Here is a 24240-nt window from a genome sequence, read left to right as displayed (position 1 = left end):
CTCTAAATAAAAAGACAGAGGAAATGGAGAGACTGACAAAGAAAATGAAACAAAAAGAAAGAATAATGGCCTAATTCGGGACAAACAAATCCACACATAAACCCTAATTAATTGAGAAATTGTACACAGTGCAAGCCTCTAGATTCATTTTTAACTCTTTAGTACCATGTTTGGGCACAACTGCTAGATGATTTTTAGGCATAGGTACATATAAAAAGTGTAAATATTCTCGTAAACATGAACCATAAAATATAATTCTCCAAAATGCCGACATTTTCTTTGGCCTATAACCTATAAAACACCAAATGAAAAACAATTCTGTTCAATGGAAAATGCAAAAAGTACCAAGCTTGCAGTATCCTGGTTGCATAGGTGTATATACCCTGAGATTATGTTATACCCTTATTTTTTAACTTCACAGGTTTCAGTTTGAGCATTCAGTCTTCTTTAATAGAAGTCTACCAGCAGGGTAATTGAGATTATGAGGGCATCTCTTGTCCCCAGCCTTTTGTGTGCCTGAGACCAAACCGGATTTGCACCTGGGTGCTTTTATGATGATTTTTGTTTAACTGACATTTTGACCTGTTCTTGTTTAGTTTGTTTATTGCAAACACTTAAACAATTTTGCATTTTTGCCAGTAAATGTAATTTGCAGTGGCAGTCAAATAGTTTTAGGTGCAACTGTACATTTCCATAATGATTAGAAAATAAAATACATTGCTTCCAGTGAGAATTATTATCTGTACAGTTGTGTTTGATTCTTCTGCCTCCTTAATGTGTTAATGTTTTAACCTATAAACCTACTAACTGAACCTCAGTTAGTAGGTTTAGGAATTAGAAAATTTAACAACTGCTGAGTAGGTGACCAGAATTAGCCAATTTTCAGCTTGAGTGGTTTGACTGCTTGACGGGCCGATGCAGCACTCAAAGATCTAAGTATTTTTCTACTTCACCGAGTTGCCATTCTCACTGTTAGTAGCAGTGTTTTATGTACAAATTCCTACCTCACAGCATTGTTTGGAGTGACATAACATTCATCTTGGAATTTGAAATTTATTGACCATGTCTTTGTCATATGTGATCAGTTATTTCCTACACACCACAGCATTATTAACAGCAGTATTCCACTTTAGTAAGTCTCAATAAGTTTCATTGTTCTCCTCCCATTTCATCATTCATATCTGTGCCACAAAGTCCCTGTAAAGCTCATTCCCAGCTGCCTCATTTCATGTTGCCACCAACAGCAGAAGGAATTAAAAATTAGAAAAAACAAAACAAAACGTTAAATCAAGTTGCTAATGAAAACCAAGTATGTATATGATCTGCGGTAAACAAGTTTAATTCAGCTGTGAACAATGTTTGAGGTAGTACTAGTATTTTAAATAACTTCTCTGCAAATCAGCAGTTTTTCTAAAAAAAATAAATTAAAGAAAAGTTAAAGACCCAAAACTTGGGGTAGATTGTTTGTTACTATGGTAAAAGAGGCCAGCAGGGAGTGTGTATGCCTCAGTGGCTGAGGTTGTGAATTAATGGAGCTGTTTGCGTGGCACACTGGCAGCCCAGATTATGCTGTTTTTTTTTCTTTTTTTACTCTAGATCTGCCGTAAAAGCCAGCTTTCACATTACAAAGCCAAGCTAAACATGTGCTCAAATACTCTCACATACACCAGATAGAATATCTTCTTTGCAAATTACTACAGCCACCACAAATATTTGCTCAAGTAAACACTACACTTGCTATTCCTTTAAATCAACACCACGCTTCAATTTCATTTGAGTTGGCAAGCATTGGCATTGAAGATTTCTCTATGTGGTCGTGATATAAGTCGTTGAACTTTGCAGTTGAGCTACATTTGGCTTTTTCTGTTTGTCAGCTTTGGTGTCATTAACAGTTTCATATTAATTCTTGAATGATTTAAAACAGTTGGTTTATATTACTGATTTTTATGAAGGTATAGTGCTTTATCTGGTTCACTCTAATACTAAAGGAGCCATTTACCCTATACAGTGCTGGTCACATTTAGTAGCACTCCTGATTAAAGATATGTGAAAACTCTTAAAATAAATCAAACTTTTATTGCAGCAGTGTAATCTCACAATGGAAATAAAAATCCAACCTTTAATTTGTGTGCATGTCTTCAGGGACAAAATAGATCTTATAATAAGAAATATTTGAATGAGATGGCTATTACAACCATTAGGCACTTGGAAAAATGCGTTTTTGTCCTACCATCCCAAACACATGGGGTCCAGTTAAAGTCTGTGGTACTGGAGCAATGGCCAAAACTGCACTTTGGTCAGGTTAGGTTAGATTTAGATTCAGCTGTTGGGCAACTAAGGGTGTTTCCACACCCAGGGTGTTTACTCCGTTTAAAATTAGCTCTGGTTCTTTTGTGTAGGTGTGAACACAGCAATCGCACTAGGCTGCAGACCAAAACCACCGTACCGAGACCGCTCTAGAGAAGTTTGTTTGAATGTGATTCGACCTCGATTGGAGAAAGCTACCAGGTGAATGCTGCAAGACTATGCCAAACACCTCCCCGTATCCAGGTTTACATTGCATTGTGGGATGCGGTTAACAAACTTAAAAACAATGGTGGCATGTCTTTTTCTTAAAGCATAAAGTTCCATGCAACTTTCAAGATGTATAGTGAATGACGTTTTAAAATCATTCGGTATGCTTCTTACATAATTTTGCATGACATAGTGCGGAGAAACAAACTAATGAGATGATTAAATTCCCAATGTTTTCTATTAGCTCAGAGCACAACATCTGCTTCTTGTATTTACATTTGGTACTACCACCTCGGACACATCTGGTTTGAGACTCCAACTCAAATCGCATTTAAGTCGCAAAAATATAAAAAGACTTCAGACTTAACTTAGACTAGTGTCCTTAAGACTTAAGACTTGACTTGGATTCCTGGTCTAAGACTCGAGTCTTATTAACAGTTTTTTTCTCACTCTGGTTGGTAAGCTATAGATTACAGCTATGACAGGTGGTGTGCTGCTGCGCATGTTTTACTCTGAAAGGCTGCACTTGATTATTGTTATTAAACACCCATTGACACCGATGGATTTTGAGCGGTAATCGCTCATAACAACCTGTTCATGTTAGCTGTAGCTTCATAATGTCTTTCCAACAGAACGCTGTTAAAATACTTCAAGGAAACAAAATAAACATAACTTACCTCCAACATTCTCTCACTGCTAAGCTAGCTGTGACTTTACAAGCACACTTGTAAACTGAAATTAATAAAATAAAAGCACTTTCTGTTCCGTTCATACAAAAGTTTGACAACCGTATAACGATTTGCCTTGTTCATTAGGTATTATTTATTGACAATTGAGAACAAAGTTTTTAAATTTGGATTTAGAAAATTGTTAATAAAAAGGAGTGAACAATACAACGACAGAAGAGAATTTAAGTACACCCTTTCATCAAACTTTTTGACAGGTGGGTGGGACTTCCGGTGAGGGCGGGATTTCCGGTGGGGGCCATATGGGCGCCATGTGGGCAGGAGGTCACGTGGTCAAGCAGGTGGTGTGTCCAAGGGGGCGTAACAGTGGATGCTGATTGGTTGTCGTCATTAGGGGCAATACCTTAAATGAGTCAATTAAAACACAGGGGTGTGTTTGTTATAAATAGAACAAGACAAATATGGTATTATCGGAAACTGTTTGGCATCAGCACCAATTAAAAATAGAGGGGGTGTGTTTGTAAGCATCGTTAAACCTTGAATAACCCAATGAAAACAATAGGGCGTGCCTTAGTGTTTACTTTAAATACAGAGATAAAACTCTGCACTTTACATGCAGCATTCGTTGGAAAAAAAGAACACCCGTTCAACAATGGCTAGAGTTAAGAGAGTTTATCGTCAAGCGGAGGAGAAACGCAACGCGTGCCAAGATGATGATGATGAACAAGCAACTGCATCATATACTTCCTCAACGGAGATACCTATCGGAATTCCCGTCGTGACATACTCTACCGATGATGAGGATCCAAAATCAACTTCAACAACCATGGTTGAAAATCAGACCTCGGTTCGGCCAAGAGGTATGTCAGTTCTGTGCGAAACCCCAGTGACCGTCTACCAGTATTCATCCCGTGAATTGAATGCTCCTAAGAAATCAACATACTACATCTGCAGGGTACAAAGACCCCCGTTCAAGACTCTGCAGGAAGAATGGTCTTTGGAGCCATATGGCCTGGTTGGCAGCTGGGGTTATATTTTCATGTATGAAATAGGAGAGCTTTGCCTGTATCAATTGGATCAAGACGAGGTATTTAATGGATCTCTGGCTCTGTGTACACTCACCCACAGCGACTGGGCTGTGTTAAAGCTTGCAATCCCGCACCTTAATGATAGCCCTGAAACAGTCTCAAGGCAGGAGAGGGAGGAAGAAGAAGAAGAAGAAAATGAACTGTCTCCTCGACCTGTAAAACGGGCGAGAATGTTTCATATACCATCCGATGTTGAAATAGCTGAGAGAGAACCTCTCTTTAGCGCAGTGTGGGGGTCAAAAACCACAGCAAATGGCCGCTGGTCTTTTCGGGCAAGCAGACGCAGGAACAACCGGACAAGTCCCTCAGATCTGTTTGTGTTGGAGGCTTTCAATCAAGACTGCGGCGTATTCAAGACAATGCTGGCTCTGCCGTTTGAAGCTTGGGCAGAGAAGATGAGTGAAATTGGACATCGTCTTTCCGACCTTTTCCAAAAGTCACGAAGTTGGATCGATGTCATGTCAGTGAAAAAAACGCTGACGTTTCCTGTTTTACGTTTAGAACGAACCCTCTTCTGAGGACACGCCCCTTCCTATGATATATATACGGGGGGGGATAACTGCAAGCTCACAGACACTGAGAATCGTATCATGAGAATGAGTGGACCGACACCATACAGGGATCTCTACAACCACTGAGCAGAGATCCACTTCTCTCCTGAGCACGATGAAAGCTTCAACATTGGACCATATCATCCGCCTTCCCCTGACCTCTTCTCACCATCCACCTCAACATCCTCATTCTCAGAGAACCACTACAGTCCTGCATCACCTACAGGATACAACATGAAATATCTACCGCTTTCTCCAGACCTCTGCTCACCATCACGGCTATTCATGGCTGAGTCTGTAGACGCGAATGTCCTGCCTGAAGACATGAAGGTGGTCGTGGAGGAGGAGGTAGCCACCGGCTACTCACCCTCTACCGAAGCCCCTACACAAACCCTGGAACTGATGGAGGACCCTCAGCCTTCAGCAGAGGATGAGAGTAACCAGGAGGACGAAATTGACGGTTGGTTCTCAACCACCCTCATCAATACGGTGAAAACAGCGATACTTCATTTATTCAACATAACCTCTTTGAACTATCTCAGAGAAACCTGCTATGGATGTATAACGAACCACCCAAGCCAGCGTCAACACCATTGCCTGGAGGTACTGGGGGAGGATTATTACCAAGTCAACTTTCAACGCATCGTACGACGACTCGTAACCCCCAAACTCATTCCTGCTATTCAGAATCTTCTGGTACTTCGAAGCATACAAGCGGATGACTTCAGAGTGAAGACGATTGCCAAGACGGTTTTATATGAACTGAAATCGGTACAAGGCATCCACAGTGCAATAGCGCACGTTTATGATCGCATGGTCGATGAGAAACATCTCAAACAACTTAACTCTGTTTCAGAGTGCTATGGACTGACAAACTGATCTCACATGTTTGATGACTTGTTGTTGTATCATTTTTTTTTTTTTTTTAGTATTCCAGTACTTTAGTTAATCTGCATTATATGATTTTTCTTCTTTTTTCTTTTTACTATTAAATACAATTAAAGTAGGAACATAGTAACCTTTCCCAAAAGTGTTGTTTAAAAAGCTAGTAGTGTTTGAATTCATCTGCATTTTATCTGATTTTGTTTTCTGGTTGTTTTTTGTTTATATTAAATAAAAAAATTAAAAAAATAAAAAAAATAAGGATAAATCTACCCTCCTGTGTGTTTTTTCTCATTATTTAACAAGTAATCGGCAGAGTGAGCATAAGGCAGAGATGGCAGGAAGACGGCTGATGAAGAAAGTATATTATAGCCCTTCAAATCTGGGAAGTTTTGGGGGTGTAGATAGGCTGAGGAGGGTTATGCAAGATGAAACGGGAAAGAAGGTTGCGGTTGAAAAAGTTAAAGATTTTTTATCAGGAGAAGATACCTATACTCTACATAAACCTGCAAGAATAAAGTTCCCGAGAAACAGAGTTTTTGTCACCAGACCATTGAGGCAGTTCCAGGCTGATCTCTGTGACATGCAAGCTCTGGCCATGGAAAATGATGGTTATAATTATTTATTAACAGTCATTGACATCTTTTCAAAAACGGCGTATGTACGAGTTTTGAAGAGGAAAACAGCCGCTGAGGTGGTAAAGGCATTTGAATCAGTTTTTACAGAAAGTCAGATCCCCAAAAAACTTCAGACTGATGCCGGTAAAGAATTTTTTAACAAGAAATTTAAAGTTTTAATGGAGAAACACGGTATTGAACATTTTGCCACAGCGAGTGAAGCAAAAGCTTCAGTGGTCGAGAGATTTAACCGCACATTAAAAACAAGGATGTGGAGATATTTTACAGCTAACAATACCCGGCGGTACGTCGATGTACTGCAAAACCTAGCTAGAAGCTACAACCATTCCTACCACTCCAGCATTAAAATGAGCCCTATGGAAGTGACCCCAGAAAATGCCTTTCAAGTGTTTCAGAATCTGTATGATGTCAAGTCCAACAGATATTGCAAGGACTCAGTGACAACGTTTAAACAAGGGGATCTTGTCAGAATATCCAAGGTCCGTGGAGTGTTTGACAAAAAATACGAACAGAGTTTTACGGATGAAGTGTTTACAGTCTATGACCGGATACCCCGTTCTCCTCCTGTATACAAACTCAAAGATTTGGATGGAGAACCTATCGAGGGTTCCTTTTACGCTGAGGAACTTCAAAAAGTAAAAATATTTAACGACAAGATGTATCAAGTGGAAAAAATATTAAAACGACGTACGGTCAAGGGAGTCAAACAGGTTTTTGTAAGCTGGAAAAACTGGCCTGAGAAATTCAACAGTTGGATCAAGTTTGATGAACTTCGAAACGTATAAAAAAGGTTTGCACTAAACCTCACAGTTGACACAGCATCATGAACCGTCAGGTAGAGGATGATGGCTTTTACGTTACTCTTCCATCTAATGCTAGCATGGAAGTGTTTAAAAATAATACCAGTTCAAGTTTCCGTGTAAATTTAGCTCAACATATTGATTTAGAAGGCCAATGGATGGTTGCATTAGCCGAGATTTCATACCCTCATACATGGCATAATTTACCGGATTATGATGCCTACTTTGAATGGAGGAAGGTTGGTGATGTGGAGATCAATACGCAAAGGATCAGAAGTGGCTACTATAACAGCGTTGTTCAACTCGAGACAGAGATGGAAATGTTTTTCAAAAAATTGAAATCGGGTTTACGCATTAAATTCAGCAAAGTTCAAAAGAGATTTGCATTTAGAGCAAATAGTCCGTATGAAATACGCTTCTTCAGCACTCTAGCTTATATGATGGGCGTGAAACCAGGGGAATGGATTCATGTTTCTGAACCAAAACTGGCTCCTTTTCCGGCGGATATAAAGGCTGGTTTCTATCACCTATACTGTTACAGCGACGTGGTCAGCCCACAAATAGTAGGCGACACTTTTGCACCTTTACTGCGGACCGTCAAAGTACAAGGCACATTCAGTGATATGATTACTCAGACGTTTAACCCCGCCCACTACCTTCCAGTCTCCAGAAGACATATTGAAAATATCAATATAGAAATTAAATCGGACCAAAACGTTCCTGTAAATTTCGTCTATGGAAAGACCGTCATAAGACTACACTTCAGACCGGTGATATCACAACGTAGCCCGAGATAAATTTTATTTGTATAAACTATTCCAGAGATATGTATATAACCTCTAAGATTGATTGGTTATCATTCATATTACGCTGGTCATTCAACACTGCATCAAGCAGGCAAGAGAGAACATGGCACATCTAAGTCTGAGACGTGATCCAAATCGCTTTGTAAATTACTATGTAAGTCAATCAGGCGGTAATCTGCAAGGGTTTTATGGGGCCCCGGTCATGTACGGACGCGGAATTGGATCATTATTTTCAAAATTATTCCGCTTCGTATCCCCTCTGGTTAAAAAAGGATTTGCAATTGCAAAACCCCATCTTAAAGCGGCTGCATCAAATATCGCTTCGGATGTCATCGGTAGAGCCGTGAGTAAAATGAGTGGTTCTACACACATCGACGGTCAAGAAGGTTCAGGAATTATGGTTTTATCCAAAAGACCCAGAACAAGACCCCCTGGTGATCGTTTAAGGACGGTTAAAAAACAACGACAAACGCGAAAAAGGAGATCAGTCGCAGCTGACAAACGAAGAGGAAGGAAGTCATCCGCAAGTTTTGATATATTTAAATAATGGCTCTTTTACATAACAAATCATCAGAGTGCACGCTGGCAGAGTTGGACTTATTTTCTGCCCCGATGACGCAGCTATCGATCGAAGATAAAATTTACACCGAGATCCAGCCTTTATCAGCAATCACTGATGGAGGGCCGATCGAATTTTTCATTCCGGGAGACGGAGAAAAGTATCTGGATCTCAACGATACGCTGTTGCATCTCAGAGTGAAAATTACTAACGAGAATGGAACAAACCTGCCAGATGATGCACCTGTAGGGCTCATCAACTACCCGTTAAACACCATCTTCAGTCAGTGTGACGTCACTCTCGGAGATCGAATGATTTCACAATCCAGCGCTACACATCCATATAGAGCCATGATTGAGACATTGTTAAACTTTTCTGAGGATTCTTTAAAAACCCAGTTTAGCTCCGGTCTTTTTTATAAAGACACTGCAGGTGCTCTGAACTCTATTGTTACAACTAACGGCCCTAACCAAGGTCTTAACAGCAGAGCAGGCTTTACGGCAAATTCCAGGGAGGTACATCTCCTAGGCCCCCTGCATGCAGACATATTTTTCTGCGAGAGACTTCTTTTAAACTCTGTTGACCTTAAAATTAAACTTACAAGAGCCAACGATGCCTTTTGTCTCATGGCCGCAAGAGACTCCACTTACAAACTCAGGATATTAGGAGCATCTCTTTTTATCAAAAAAGTTACTGTCTCTCCAGCTGTACGACTGGGGCACGCTTCAGCTTTAATGAAAGCAAATGCTCTGTATCCACTTTCACGTGTGAATGTAAAAACATATTCCATCCCTGAAAATTCAAGGGTATGCAACCAAGAGAATCTTTTCTTAGGCATCTTTCCCAAGTATGTGGTGATTGCGTTACTGGATCATGACGCTTTTACAGGAACACGCAATCTCAATCCGTTTGACTTTAATCATTTTGATATGGAATATTTAGCTTTGTGTAAGGATGGCAGACAAATTCCTGCTAAAGCCTTCCAGCCAAATTTTAACCAAGGTCATTCAGTGAGAGAGTATTACAACTTGTTTACAGCTACAGGACGACATCTAAAAGATCTTCCACTGAGTATAACACGTCAGGAATTTAATCAAGGATACTCTCTATTCACATTTAATCTTAACCCGGGTGAGGACACAGATGCTCTATCTCCAGTTTCCAGTGGGAATTTAAGATTGGAAATGCGCTTCAGAAACCCGTTGCCATATACCACCACGCTGATCATCTACGCTTGTTATGATTCTATTTTAGAGATTGATTCAAAGAGGCGTGTGCTGGTGGATTATTATTAATCTAATCAGGCATGAATAATCATGAAATTGAGAGCCTAATGCGTCATCTGCTGGGAGATTTGTTTTGCGGTGTGTGGCCGTGCGACCAGCTGCCGCTGCTAGCTGACAAATTCCCAGGGCCGGCCTACTTTATCGTGAATACACATCCTTCACACATGCCGGGGGAACACTGGCTAGCTCTGACATTGGATGAGAATGGTCAATCCAGCTTTTTTGACTCTTATGGATTCTCTCCGGATTTCGAGTTCTACCCGTCAAGCATCGTAAAATTTTTAGAAGACAGATCCTCAAAAATATTGTATCATAATAATCAGCTTCAAAACACTCTGTCCACTGTGTGCGGTCACCATTGCATTTTTTATCTATGTCATAGAGCGTGCGGATTATCAATGCAGCAAGTGTTGTCGAAATACACCGGAGATGTGATTAAGAATGATTTAATGGTATCTAACTTTGTGAAAAAATATCAGAAATGTGTCATTAATCAAAGTTGTACATTTTATACTCACGGAAGATGCTCTTTGGAGATGTTTCTGGATTGTTATGGAATTTAAAATGTCTTATTTTTTTTTTCATTGTTTGTTTTTTTTTTCTTCTTATGATTTAATATTTGTGTAATGATATCATATGTTAGTGTGTGAAGTAGAGAACGAAGTTAGACTTGAAAAATATAATCAATAAATATTTTATTGAATAAAAGAAATAGACTACATGTTTCATTTTTCTTATAACGGTTTATGGTGAAAATGTAATCCATCGGGGTGGTAGTGTCGTCTTACGAAGAGACCTTTTTGATCTCCCATCAGCATTTTTTGGATCTTCCAGCTCAGATCTCGACCAGTAGGGAGAATGAGTTATCTGCCTTCTTCTTCTTTTTCTTCACTGCTTAACGCTGGGGGGTGTACCCCCATTTTCAATCGATGTACCCTCTGTTTTGAAACGTCTATATTCTTCACGAGCATAAGGGTTAATGACTGAAGATATAGGTATGTTTACTTCTGACATGGAGTGTAGAAAATCAGACCATCCTCGGGTTTGTGATGCTCCAGATTTTTTAAACGGAAGCATGAGATTTTTCAACAAATCAATCATGTGGGACCCCTTTATAATATTTCCGTTAAATACAAATTCACCTCGCGAAGTCCAACTCTCACTTCTTTCGGATAATTTCTTCAAAATGTACTCGGCATTTTTACGATTGTGTTTAGGAAGGCTTTTCAGTACTTCCGTAAGAACCGGATCCTTAGGGGCCTCGTCCTGCCCTGGGCCTTGTTTTTCTTGGGACCGCTCATGTTCAGGAACCTCTGTGTCACGCTGCAGCGTTAAACTGACCCGCTGTTTTTCTTCTTTGACACCTTGCTTAAGTAAAGTCAGATACCTCTGGAGAAGAGCATCGTATCTCTTGATTTTTTCATAAGAAGTCAAACCCGGCTCGTTTAATATCGCTCTCATTTCAGCATCCAAATTCTCCTCCGCCATCTGTCTGATGGACGTGTCTGACTGGGTCAGACGCTTGAATTGATGAGGGGAAATGAGAAACATCTTCTGCGATGTTCTGAGAGACATTATCTCCTGATGATTCCACCCACTAGATCACCGATCAAGGGTGCAAGAGCCGTTAAGATGGGCAGAATAAAACCACCTCGTTGCTTTTTGAGAGCCAACTGTTTAGTTTTTATCCCGGTTCTTTTATCACCCAACAATCTGATGATATTTCTTTGTTTCTTCAATTGTCGGTGTTGAGAGGGTGATAGTTTAATGTTACCTTTTAGGATATTCAGTGCAATCTCGCACAGAGCCTGAATAAAGTCGGGAGAGCAGTGTGCGAGAATATCTTTACGTTTCTGTGGACAGGCCTGGTACAAAGCTCTGAATAATGGTAAATTCCTTTTTATACGCGCTGACATGATGACTTACTTTGTTCTGGGTACGTACACAGCAGGCCACTGCTGAGGAAGTATCCCCGTTCTCAGTCTGAAATGTTCTGGGCAGGTAGGCGTAAAATCGATGATTAAATATCCATGAGCTTCTCTCGTTGCGTCTTCAAAACTCTCCAAGAAGAGATCCTTTTGAGATGGAAACATTTGGCGGGCCAGTATATTCAGCTGGAGTTTATCTCTCGGGTTCTTAAACAACACCATATAATTACAGTTCAAACTAATAGTGCGACTGAACTTTCCCTGATGAAAAACATTCTGAGTCAACATCATAACACTCATATTACGATGGTGACGAAACTGGGTAAAGACCTTCATCACGTTTTCATCATCTGAGGCTTGAGCAATAACATCGTCTAGAATAATCAGATGATTCTGATCAGGAGGAAACAGGTTTTCATCTTCAAAAGAATGAGGCAATCCTTCCACAAAGGTAATATTTTTATTCATCTTCTGCAATTCAGCATACATGGGTTGAAAAGATGTGTAAATCCATACAATATTTTCTGGAACAATATCCATGACATGATTACAGTTTTGTAAAATACTTTTTACAAAGAAAGTTTTCCCGCAGCCGCTGGGTCCAACTATCATACATGAGAAAGGGGCTCTAAATCTAGGATCAAAATCAATCTCCTGTAAATCCATGTGACTTTTAATTTTATTTCTTCTTCAACTCTAATAACCGAAAGGCAGAGTTGTCCCGTCAGAAAAAAGACGTCTCTTATCATACACCAGTCGAAACTTTTTAAGAAATGTCGCGTTTGTCAAACGGAATCTCTTTTTATCCCTCCTGATCGTGTGCTGGGGGATTTCAATGACACCCTCACTTGACCCCTGTAAGTAGCCCTCGACCAGCCCTTTGATGCTGTCAAAATTGACCCTCTCGCTGCATTCATGCGTCTGAGTGATGCCTTTAGCACGTATCATTACATTTTTACGGTTTTTGGTCTGGTATGCATAACTCTTGGGTCCTGTTGATGCAAACTCCGAAATGCTGTCACCATCTAACTCGTCAGTAAGATCACCCAGATAATTCCCCAATTCCAGAGGAGTTTCACCACTTTTTGTCACATAAATCAAACTGTCCGTGTCAATATAAATCAATCTGTCCTGTAACTTCTCCATGCTGCTGAGAAGTTTTAAACGTGCATAAGCGGTGGTGAATGCTGCTATAAACACATTATTTGTCTTACTTGGTGGATATATGACACGTTTGCTGTAGTTCCACTGCACTACACACATTTCAGGGTTGAAAAAATGAAAATAGTTAACCCTGTATTTACTCGAGAACATGAAGCTGAAAAAGTCTTCAGGGTTAGTGATGACTGTGGTCTGAGACAGATCACTTCTTTGCGCAAATTTCCCCCAAAAACTGTTTAAACACAATTTTGCAACCTGCCTTTTGGCAGGATTCATCTCGATTTTCTCAGGGTCTAATTGGATGCCCTGATGCTGTTTGTAGTCGCTTATATACTTTGACTTACTCTCCTGATCCACTGCTTCAGACGGATAGCCTGAAGCCTCCTGCTTACCCTTTAAAAAGCAATGAATGTAACCTTTAAAAATTGTATCACTTCTCTTTTCAAAATGCCACACCTCTGTGATTTTAGCAAGACGATAACTACACTCCAACGCTTTACAGAGTTCTACACTTGCCCAAACTCCCGTCAGAGCTCTGTCCTCATCATTATGCACGCAGGGACCTGACTGGTTATTTATTTCAGCGCATGTGCGGCAGAGAGTGAACACAAGTTTACCTTGGGATGTTCTGTAAGGTAAAACAGGGAACAACAGGTTACGTGGTGGGTAGACCACAGCTTTGATTATACCGAAGTAGCTGCTGGGGTCATCAAAATCTTTGTAAATGATGGTGGGGTGTCCGAGGGGAAAAACGCAGTTGGCGTTTACATAAGGGTACAGAGATGTGTAATCCACATAGTGTACAGTTTCATCCGGTTCCGCTGTGTACCTCAACCTCATAGGACAGGTGCGACCACCATACAGAGCATCCCGGGGGGATAGCGGTTCGGGTGCATTAACTTTCTCAAGAAAGCTGATCACCCCAGGGTCTGATTTTTTCATTTCAATCCTCTCATGCTCCCATATGACTTCGAGACGAAGGCCGTACACAGTTTGTAACACCTTGCTTCTCTCAACAGTGGCTGCGTAAAACTGTTCAAATGCGACCCCTCTCAACGGACACTTGTCATGAGGCATGTAACACTTTTTACAGCCGTGGAAAAAACAGCCGTAAAATTCATCCGCAACTTTGACACCGTTAATCTCTGCATACCCATCCACTGAATATGGCCCGATTTTCTTTTCACCCCTATTTAATGCATGCTCGATAAATATGGCTCTGCTGTCTGCAATCCAGCCGAGCCATTGAATGGACGCGCTGGAGAACGTTTTACTGCTACGTCTGTAGTCCAGAGGTGATGGAATGGCTAAGGTTTGAGGAGGAAGGAAATTGGTTACAAAAACCTTCATGCAGGCTGATGCTATTGTGATACCTTTAAACGGATCCACACTTGTCTCCTTAAAGAACTCGTCTCTGAATTTTACGCATCCTTGAAAAAGAATTTCAACGTCATTTTTACAATAACGAATAGCTTCTTTCTTAAAGTCAAAGACCTCTTTGCTCGCTTCTCTGTACCAGCTGCTAAACACCTGTTGTTCTTGAAGACTCATGCGTTCTACAGCGTAGCAGGATGGAGGAGGAAAAGGCCCCACATACTGGAGACGTTGTTCAGAGGAAAATAGGTGGGGAAAAAAACCCTTGCTTTGATCGGTAAAGCCTAACGCTTTCGGCATGGCGCTAAGCTTTATGCACATAAATGACAGGCTATCAATGTATTTTAACCTGTAATCAGGGTCGGTTAAACAGAGAAGTTTACTTCCTACCATGACGAGATGAGGTTTAATGCCTAACTGCAGCATTGCATTGAGGATCAGGTAACCATCGTACCCCCGCGCATTGTGCGCTATTAAGGTGAAGCCTCTGTACTTCGGCCTCCTAAAATGCAGGAGAAATTTTTGGGTGCAATTCAGTCCATACGCGTACCATTCATCACCTTTCAACGTTTTAGCACAGACCAGAAAGGGGGTATGCACGCCGCTCTCATTGACGAGGCATTCGAAATCATAAAAAATCAGTTTATCATCAAGCTGATTAATTGCACTGCAAGGCTGAATGTAACACTTATGATCATCGCATGTAATGTCTAGGCTGGGGGGTACATTTTCACCGCAAATACTGCATTTTACATTACACACGTGTGGTTTATTCGGTTTACTGATTGGAATAACGTATATCCGTTTGCATACTTTACACAGTTTTACCAACTCACAGTCACTCATAGGCCTTTCAGCACTATTTCTGATGGGCGGTTCCCTGTGTCTACTGAAACATGAGGAATTACGACAGATTCTTTGACAGCCTGCACAGCTTACAAGATTGCTAATCTCTTGCATACATTTATATGTTCGACACACTGGACAATAACCTTCACAATGGTGTGTATTTGCATTATCATAGCTGGCGTAACAGTAATTACAAATATATCTGCACCCCATAAAACCTTTGAGATTTTTTATTCCATAGTAATGACCTTGAAATAACAGCAAAAACAGAGCGTTTGAACGATCAGGGAAACTGGTCTCAAATTTACACAGAGCAGTAGAGCCCGTGGTTCTGTGAAACACTACAATTTTTCTCTTCAGAATGGTTTCAAATTTACCAATATCACTAAAAGTAACTGCTGTTTGCTCGTCGAGGCCTGCCTGATGCTGCCATCTCCTCCCCAGTTCTACAGCACGGCGATCCGTGAGCTCAGGATCAGAGACGTGTGCGAGGCTGATTGCAAAACATAACTGATTACCGGTATTGTTTATAATATACAAATGACGCATTTTCTTATTAAACAGTTCACAGTCTAACGTTCCTGCAGCTTTACGCTTAGAACCTCCTGCTGGGTCATTAACAACCTGAAGAACAAATTCCATGTTATTATCTACAGGTATATTTGCATTCGATTGTACTAAATCGTCGAGGAAGTTTTCAAAAGCAGGCAGGATCATATTTCCATCATCTGTAACAGTAAATGTGATGTGACGATTGAGATTTTCACCCACTAATTCCAGCTGCACAACGTCATTACGTCTGGTTAACGATCTCGCAGCGTCGGCTAATTCAATGATAATACGCATGATGTCTGTATAGAATGCGGCTAAATCTGGAACGTTAGTTGGACAGGGCGGCGGTATGGTAAAAGGTCTCCTTATTTCATGGTTATTAAAATGTTCACGTTCAACCACGGCTGGAGGGTTTCGTCCTATTTGATCAGAACTAACTGCTACGTCCGTATTGAAATGACCCCCGTGCTGATCTGCGGCGTGTGACGTAGAAGGATTCTGATGACTGTCAGGTGAATCATTTTCCTCATTGCTGCTGTGTGGAGATGGTGCTCTATTTAAATCTTCAAGAGCCTGATTGATTACATTTAAAACGTCACCGTGCCGATCTGCGGCGTGTGACGTAGAAGGATTCTGATGAGTGTCAGGTGGATCATTTTGCTCAATGCTGAGTGGATACAATGCTCTATTTAAATCTTCAAGAGCCTGATTGATTACATTTAAAACGTCACTGTGCCGATCTGCGGCGTGTGACGTAGAAGGATTCTGATGAGTGTCAGGTGGATCATTTTGCTCAATGCTGAGTGGATACAATGCTCTATTTAAATCTTCAAGAGCCTGATTGATTAGCTGTTAGCAGGAGATGCATTTAAAACGATGTTATCTGCTACTTCTGCATTAACGGGAATTTCGTTAAGTTCATTAACTAAATTTCTTATTTCATCCAGGGCAAGTCTGATTCGGTTATCCATTTCTATGAACATAAGAAAAAATAAAATAAAATAAAACTAACCTACAGAAAAAAAAAATCAAAAAAAAAAAAGTCACAGTGTGTGACAGTTTAAAATCACCTTGATGTCGCCAAAATGCTTCTTTAACAGAATCTGACATGCTGCCAGAAGCGTTAACGATTAGGCCTTATTACGAAGATTCCGTGAGGCTGTAGAGACTGTCTTCCTGCGTTGTCCGTTTCTGTGGCCAATCTGTCCTACCATCAACGTTACCTCTGTAAGGAGAATGAACAAAAAAAAAATAATAATAAATAAATAAATAAAAATATGTATATATATATATATATTGAAATAATCACATTAAAGCTGAAAAAAAAACCAAAAAAAAACAAAGGAATTCAAATTAATTCAGTATGTATGTATGAATTAAAACGTACCGTTCATTAATCCACTCACTAGCATTGCTCTGCTTTGTAGCGCAGAGAGTCGCTGTCTTTTGGCCGGGGTTAAATATTCTGTAAAAACAGAAGACAATAAAAGTTATCTTACGCTGCGCAGCACAGCGTTCATAAATAAAACGAAAATAGTTTTTAAAATACACAAGTTTTTTTTTTAATCTTACTCCGATTCTTTGCGGTAAAACCTCCAGATTTCACTTCTTGTTGGACTGAAACGGTGCCGTTCTGCTGAAAGCTGTCTTGATCTTTGAAAAGCGACCTTCTGGTGGGCGGATTCAATGTGGCATCTTTGGATGTATCTGTAAACAGGTTTATATGACATTTTATTGAACTATGCTTAAAATACATATATATATATATATATATATATATATATATTGTTTTTATTTAATTTTTATATCCTTACCTTGCTCCTGCTCGACAACTATGTCTTCCACAGAGCTCTCAGTCGAATCTGTAAACAGTTTTTTATCTGAGGTTTAAAATACATTCACTCTCAAAGAAAAAATAGATAGTTCTTAGGACTTACTTTCTGGTGGTGCTGGTAACTTATCCGGTGTGTCTTCAGGGGAAATGATGATAATTGACGGGGGGGTATTCAAAGAATCAGTTTTAATTTCTGTGTTAAAAGAAAGTTCAGTTGTTGCGTTTTTTTCTTGTTTGGAGATAATTCGCCTTCTTAATTTTGACTGTCGATTCCAGCCGCTGAACCCTCCAACTTGATCATTCGGGTTTACCTCTCTCATCAAATCTATAAATTGAAACATTGTCAAGGGTTAACTATAATATATAAATGTATATATATATATATATATATATATATATATTTTATTGCATTTAACATTTACTTACCATAATCTGATTGTGTCAAGATGAAATCATCAAGGTCATCAGCGGTGGGTTCTATGACAAAAGAAACAAATATATATATATATATATATATATATATATATATATATAAACAATATATATAAACAAAATTTGAGAACATTCACATGCATTTAATGATACTTACTTACTTACTTACGTTTTAAGATGTCATTGTGCTTTTGTGAATTATCAGAAGAAGAAGCCACAATTTCCGGGTTTCCTGAAATATTTACCGACATTTTTTCTTGTCAGTACTGGTATTTTTCAATGCAACAAGTGTTATGGTTCAAAGACATTCAGCATTTGAAGACCCTGACACTGAGGTTAACCAATGAAACAGAGCCCCAACATTTACACACAGTATTTATACCAGAACATGACAGTGTTATCTCAACTGCAAAGACTATGTTTTTAAGACCAGAACCCTTCTTGAGTTCAAAGGTGATATGTTATCTAAGAAACAGACGTAACTGCCCCTTCCTGACATCACCCCTAACAGTTGTAACCCTGTAACTCTAAGATGAAAAAGTAAAATGTTTTTTAGAAAAGCTACAGGTAACTAAAATTATCATTCCTTTTTTTTTTCCTAAAATGGAGTCTCTCATGATTCAAAAACAAACACATCATTGCTAGAGTCAATTTGTAACTTGGAAACAGTATACTGAAGTTCTTTTATTTTCTGTTAATCTGATATTCGTCTTACCTATTTCAGCTGCTTTTCCAGTATGTTGACGCAGAAGCTGAAGGTTTTTCTCGTTCCATCGATGTAGTGAAGCACAATTTTTTTTATTTATTTACTTTTTTAGGTCTTTTCTATTTTGAACGGATTTAGACTGGCTCATATATTCAACAAATAGGTCCTGCTGTAAAGCAAAATTAACTTACAATTCTGTCAGGTTACACAGTTCCTTTACAAAACCCTTCTTGAGTTCAAAGGTGATATGTTATCTAAGAAACAGACGTAACTGCCCCTTCCTGATATCGCCCCTAACAGTTGTAACCCTGTAACTCTAAGATGAAAAAGTAAAATGTTTTTTAGAAAAGCTACAGGTAACTAAAATTATCATTACTTTTTTTTTTCCTAAAATGGAGTCTCTCATGATTCAAAAACAAACACATCATTGCTAGAGTCAATTTGTAACTTGGAAACAGTATACTGAAGTTCTTTTTTTTTCTGTTAATCTCATATTCGTCTTACCTATTTCAGCTGCTTTTCCAGTATGTTGACGCAGAAGCTGAAGGTTTTTCTCGTTCCATCGATGTAGTGAAGCACAATTTTTTTTTTTTTTTTACTTTTTTTTAGGTCTTTTCTATTTTGAACGGATTTAGACTGGCTCATATATTCAACAAATAGGTCCTGCTGTAAAGCAAAATTAACTTACAATTCTGTCAGGTTACACAGTTCCTTTACAAAACCCTTCTTGAGTTCAAAGGTGATATGTTATCTAAGAAACAGACGTAACTGCCCCTTCCTGACATCGCCCCTAACAGTTGTAACCCTGTAACTCTAAGATGAAAAAGTAAAATGTTTTTTAGAAAAGCTACAGGTAACTAAAATTATCATTACTTTTTTTTTTCCTAAAATGGAGTCTCTCATGATTCAAAAACAAACACATCATTGCTAGAGTCAATTTGTAACTTGGAAACAGTATACTGAAGTTCTTTTTTTTTCTGTTAATCTCATATTCGTCTTACCTATTTCAGCTGCTTTTCCAGTATGTTGACGCAGAAGCTGAAGGTTTTTCTCGTTCCATCGATGTAGTGAAGCACAATTTTTTTTTTTTTTTTACTTTTTTTTAGGTCTTTTCTATTTTGAACGGATTTAGACTGGCTCATATATTCAACAAATAGGTCCTGCTGTAAAGCAAAATTAACTTACAATTCTGTCAGGTTACACAGTTCCTTTATTAGGATTTCATGTGATAGGTCAACATTAAGTTGATTATACCTTTAAAAATATAAAAGGATGCATGTCTTTTTTTTTGTTTTGTTTTTTAGATGTATTAATGCCTGAAAAAACATACAGATTATTAATAACACCCTTAAACACACCCCTGTGTGTTTTAATTGGCTCATTTAAGGCCTTCCCCCGTAACACCCTTAAACACACCCCTGTGTTTTAATTGACTCATTTAAGGTATCGCCCCTAATGACGACAACCAATCAACATCCACTGTTACGCCCCTTGGACACACCTACCCTGCCCACATGGCAACCACATGGCGCCCACATGACCCCCACCGGAAGTCCCGCCCTCACCGGAAGTCCCGCCCACCTGTCAAAATGTTTGATGAAAGGGTGCACCTAAATTCTCTGACAGAGATACACAGATGTTAACTTTGCATGTACAAAACATGTACAAACTGGATTGCGTGTGCAAAGCTGATCTACAAGCAAGGGTCAAATCGAATTGGGTGTGAAAAATCAGCGGAACAGCGGGCACACATTTTGTAAATTGTTGACTTAAGATTTGCCCCACTACAGAATGAAAACCAGGAAAACTATCCATCTTCTGAGAACAATAAAAGGTTTGAGAACAACCTTCATTCTAAACAGTCTTCTCCTAAACTGCCAGAGAAAAAGTACCCCACCAGACCAAGAACCCTAATAGTGGGCAACACAGCTGTGGATGGGATTAAAAACTTCTGCAACAAGAAAAACACAGACGTTATGATTGGTACCAGTAACGTGGTGTCTGATATCTCAGAGAATATTCTTGCAATCACAGAAAAGCGCCTGTCTCTAGAAAACCTTATTATACACTGTGGAGCCATGGATGACGTGGCTAAGGAAAAAATCCGAACGTCACCGTCGACGGACACGCTCTCCGTCGTTCTCCGTCAAATTACGGAACAACTCCAATTTTCTGTTCCATTCCAGTCCGTCTTGCTCCGGCCGGGTCAACCAATGAACATGCTTTCTTCTGGCTCCAAGAAACTTGGAGCGGACATATGTTGCATCTGAATGACTAATGTAGTTAATTAATATAATTTTTACCTTCATGCGTAATGTTTCAGATACGTTTTCAACAGCATGACGCCACAAAATCCTAGAGGAAACCCTGAAATATAATTAAAATTTATCAAACCTGAAACGGATTGCGGGTGTTGTTTTTGTCTATATTTAGCACTCTTGAAAGGCACGCACAAATGTTGTGCCATGTTATCTAACAAGCATGGCTTCAATTTTCTTTTACAGCCGCTCTGCTCTCTGACTCTATTGTGACAGCCAGTAGCACACACAATTACCTCATGTAAATAGGGTAGTCTGCACCACCTTTACACCTGTTGTCCATTGCGCACGCAATCTTTAGACCGCACAAGCAATTTTCTTTTTGCACAAGCGATTTAGCGCTCCTTATTATGACTTTTTGAAGATCAGGCCCTATGTCATTAGACAAAAAAACACTTTGTCAGATTTATTCAGAAACTCAGCATTACCAGGTTTTAATTTCTTTCTTTTATTTTTCTATTAGAGTAAATATAATATTTGATCGTTTTTTAAAATAGGAGGAGCCTTTCGCAGTGATTTTGGAAGGTGAATTATTTGGTAAAATATATTTCTCAGTTGTTTATGTGGTAGTTTAGGTCTGAGGACAAACTGTATATGTTTAAAATCCTCACCTGCAGCAATGCATGGTTAAAGGTGCACTAGATGTTATGGATTTGGCAAAAGACTTGAAACTTGAGTTGGACCTTCCCCTAAAAGACTTGTCTTGAAATTTTTTTAAATTGACTTGTAAACCTTTCTGACTCTGGGTGGGTCTGGCAATAAACAAATGAGGAATATGTGAGTATGGTGGAGGGTCTGTGATGCTGCGGGCCGTTTTGTCTTCTAAACACCCTGGAAATCTTATGATAAATTATTTGAAATAAGAGGAAAATTTAAATAAAAAGCTGCTCTCTGGAAATATTTTATAAACATAAACTGTCAAAGATCCTTCTCTTTGTAAGCTTTAGCTTTGTGGAATGTTATAGGATAAGATGAAGTGCTGTACCACCAGTAAAATACTTCAACTGCCAGTGATGTATTTAAAAACAAATGTTTCCTAGTCAGGTATTTTTAATATATTCTTTTGACGTTTAAACAAAATGTACATTTACACATCTTTAAGAGGGGTGTCAATGTATGCGGTTAGCATTATATATTTCTGGGTTTTTCTTCATAGCTTAAGAAAAACCTGTTTCTAAAAGGCCTGCTGCCACCTCACTTGTGCTTTTTTGATGTATATAAAAAAAAAAAATTGTAGTTGGGAGTCTGCTTCTGTTTTATTTTGTTAATATAGTTTTTATATAATGATGCTGAAATCACAAGACAGTATACATTATAGTCTATTCCTTTTCGTTTATTGAGACAAACAAGAGTAGCTAGTTTTCTTGGTCCTAATGAGTCTCTACTGTTAATGTGGTCTAACAGTGGATTTATCTGAAAGACCGTAATATTTCAAAAGTGACTACGACCAGCTAAAACATAAAACACAAACACACTGCTGCAGCTTTATAATGTGTGCCAAAGACTTCTCAGCCTGCTGTCTGGCAGGTCCCGAACCGTGTATGGTCATGTTATTGTAACACTGCTGACTGGATTGTTAGTGATGGTGCTGGAATCAAGTTAATGGAGACAATACAGACACTTTGTATGTCAGAATGCTCACTGTGCACATTCTGGAAGCTAGGGTAAAATGTGCTTTAATGTTTTCTGTGATGCCTGTGTTTGCAGTGTCGGATGTGCAGTTTGGGCGTTTGGAGTCCAACGTGACACTGGCATGTGGGAAGTCACAAATCAGGTAGAAAGACCAGCATAAAACAAACACTCAGTGCGAGTTTTATCTTTATGATAATTGTGGCAGAAAGGATAAAAGAACACGTTTAATATAAAAAGGTTGCTCCATCATTAGTTACTAACCTGACAATCATTGATGAACCTACCTCTGTCTAGGATCCCTATAGTGTGGCGTCACAATGGCAGCTTGGAGTTGTCGTGGCACCAAGTGACATCAGATGGGAGGTTAGTCTTGTTTCGTGTCGACCAATCAGCACAGGGCAACTACAGCTGCTATGACGACACCAGGCTCCTCCTCCATTCTGTTAGACTCAGACTGGGCCGTAAGTGATGCTTTGTCTTCTTCACAATTACTTAAGTTTAGGAGCTCAAAGGGACTGCTGCGCAAATGTAGTGCCTTGCAAAAGTATTGATGCCCCTTGTTGTATTTCACATTATATGTGATAGGTCAACTAAAAGTAGTGACTAGTTGTGAAGCGGAAGCATAATGAAATTTGCTTTTCAAAATGTGTTGTAAACAAAAATCTCAAAACTGTGATGTGCATTTCTGTTTAGCCCCCTTTACTCTGATACTCCTAAATTAAATCCGGTGCAATCTGTTGCTCACAGAAGTCTTCTAATTAGTAAATTCAATTCAAATTCAAAAATTGGGCCCATCTGTGTGTAATCTCTGTAGAAATGCAACCGTTCTATAAGGAACACAGATCATGATGTGGTAAAACACCAGACAGGTCAGGGATGAAGTTCGCTCTGGTTATGCAGGGGACGCAGCAAAACCTTGGAAGGTGTTCTGCTTAGATGAAAGGAAAATGTAATTTTCACTTCACTTTTATCCACTACTATTCTGTTGGTCTATTAAATGAAACCAAGTAAAATACATTGAAGCTTGTGATTGTAAGGCAACAAGATGTGGGAAAAGTTCAGTACAGACAATGTAGTGCGTTGATGGTGTGGTTTTAAGTAAATAATTTTATGTGTCAACAGTTATCTCACATTCTCTAAGTTTTATTTGAGATTTAGCATTTTTTGATACTCCAAGGTAGAGGTGACACGTTTGGTTTTGTACCAATTCATATTTTCTAATGAATGAATTCTTAGCATTTATGGGTGCAGGGAATAATCTGTTTATAGCAAGAGTACTTATAAAACAGTAATTAATGGAACAGAGCTACTAGTCCTCAAAAAAAATAGTTTTATCAGCAATGGCAAAGCCCTCCACATCCTGTTACTGTGCTAAACAGGACGAGGCTTCCAAGTGAGCTTCCTTCTGAGGAACTGGGAGTTTTGCCTTTTGTTGGTCAAACCTCTCCTGATTATTTTGGTTCATAACAGGGACACTCTTGTTTGTCAGATCCCCCTGGGTTGCTGAGCATTTCCTGCCAAGTACCAAATCACACGCATGTTCGCTGCTTCTGGAGGGACTCTGTAAAAACCTTCCTGCCAGCCAAGTACAATGCCTCCTTCAGGTAGAAGCCAGTCACTGCACCTAAACAGTCAAATTCAAAA

General features: G+C 39.3%; 1 protein-coding gene across 1 annotated transcript in view; it reads left to right on the top strand.

Moving 5' to 3' along the window:
- The window catches only part of il11ra (interleukin 11 receptor, alpha), a 71683-nt gene that overhangs the window by 36962 nt on the left and 10481 nt on the right, over positions 1 to 24240 (top strand). Inside the window, exons 3-5 of the mRNA XM_047372596.1 lie at positions 22672 to 22738; positions 22891 to 23057; positions 24086 to 24200. Of these exons, the coding sequence (XP_047228552.1) occupies positions 22672 to 22738; positions 22891 to 23057; positions 24086 to 24200 (349 nt within the window). The remainder of the gene's footprint in view (positions 1 to 22671; positions 22739 to 22890; positions 23058 to 24085; positions 24201 to 24240) is intronic.

This window comes from Girardinichthys multiradiatus, chromosome 8, assembly GCF_021462225.1.
Source record: "Girardinichthys multiradiatus isolate DD_20200921_A chromosome 8, DD_fGirMul_XY1, whole genome shotgun sequence".
NCBI classification, from domain to species: domain Eukaryota; kingdom Metazoa; phylum Chordata; class Actinopteri; order Cyprinodontiformes; family Goodeidae; genus Girardinichthys; species Girardinichthys multiradiatus.
This window is presented reverse-complemented; position numbering and strand designations above follow the sequence as displayed.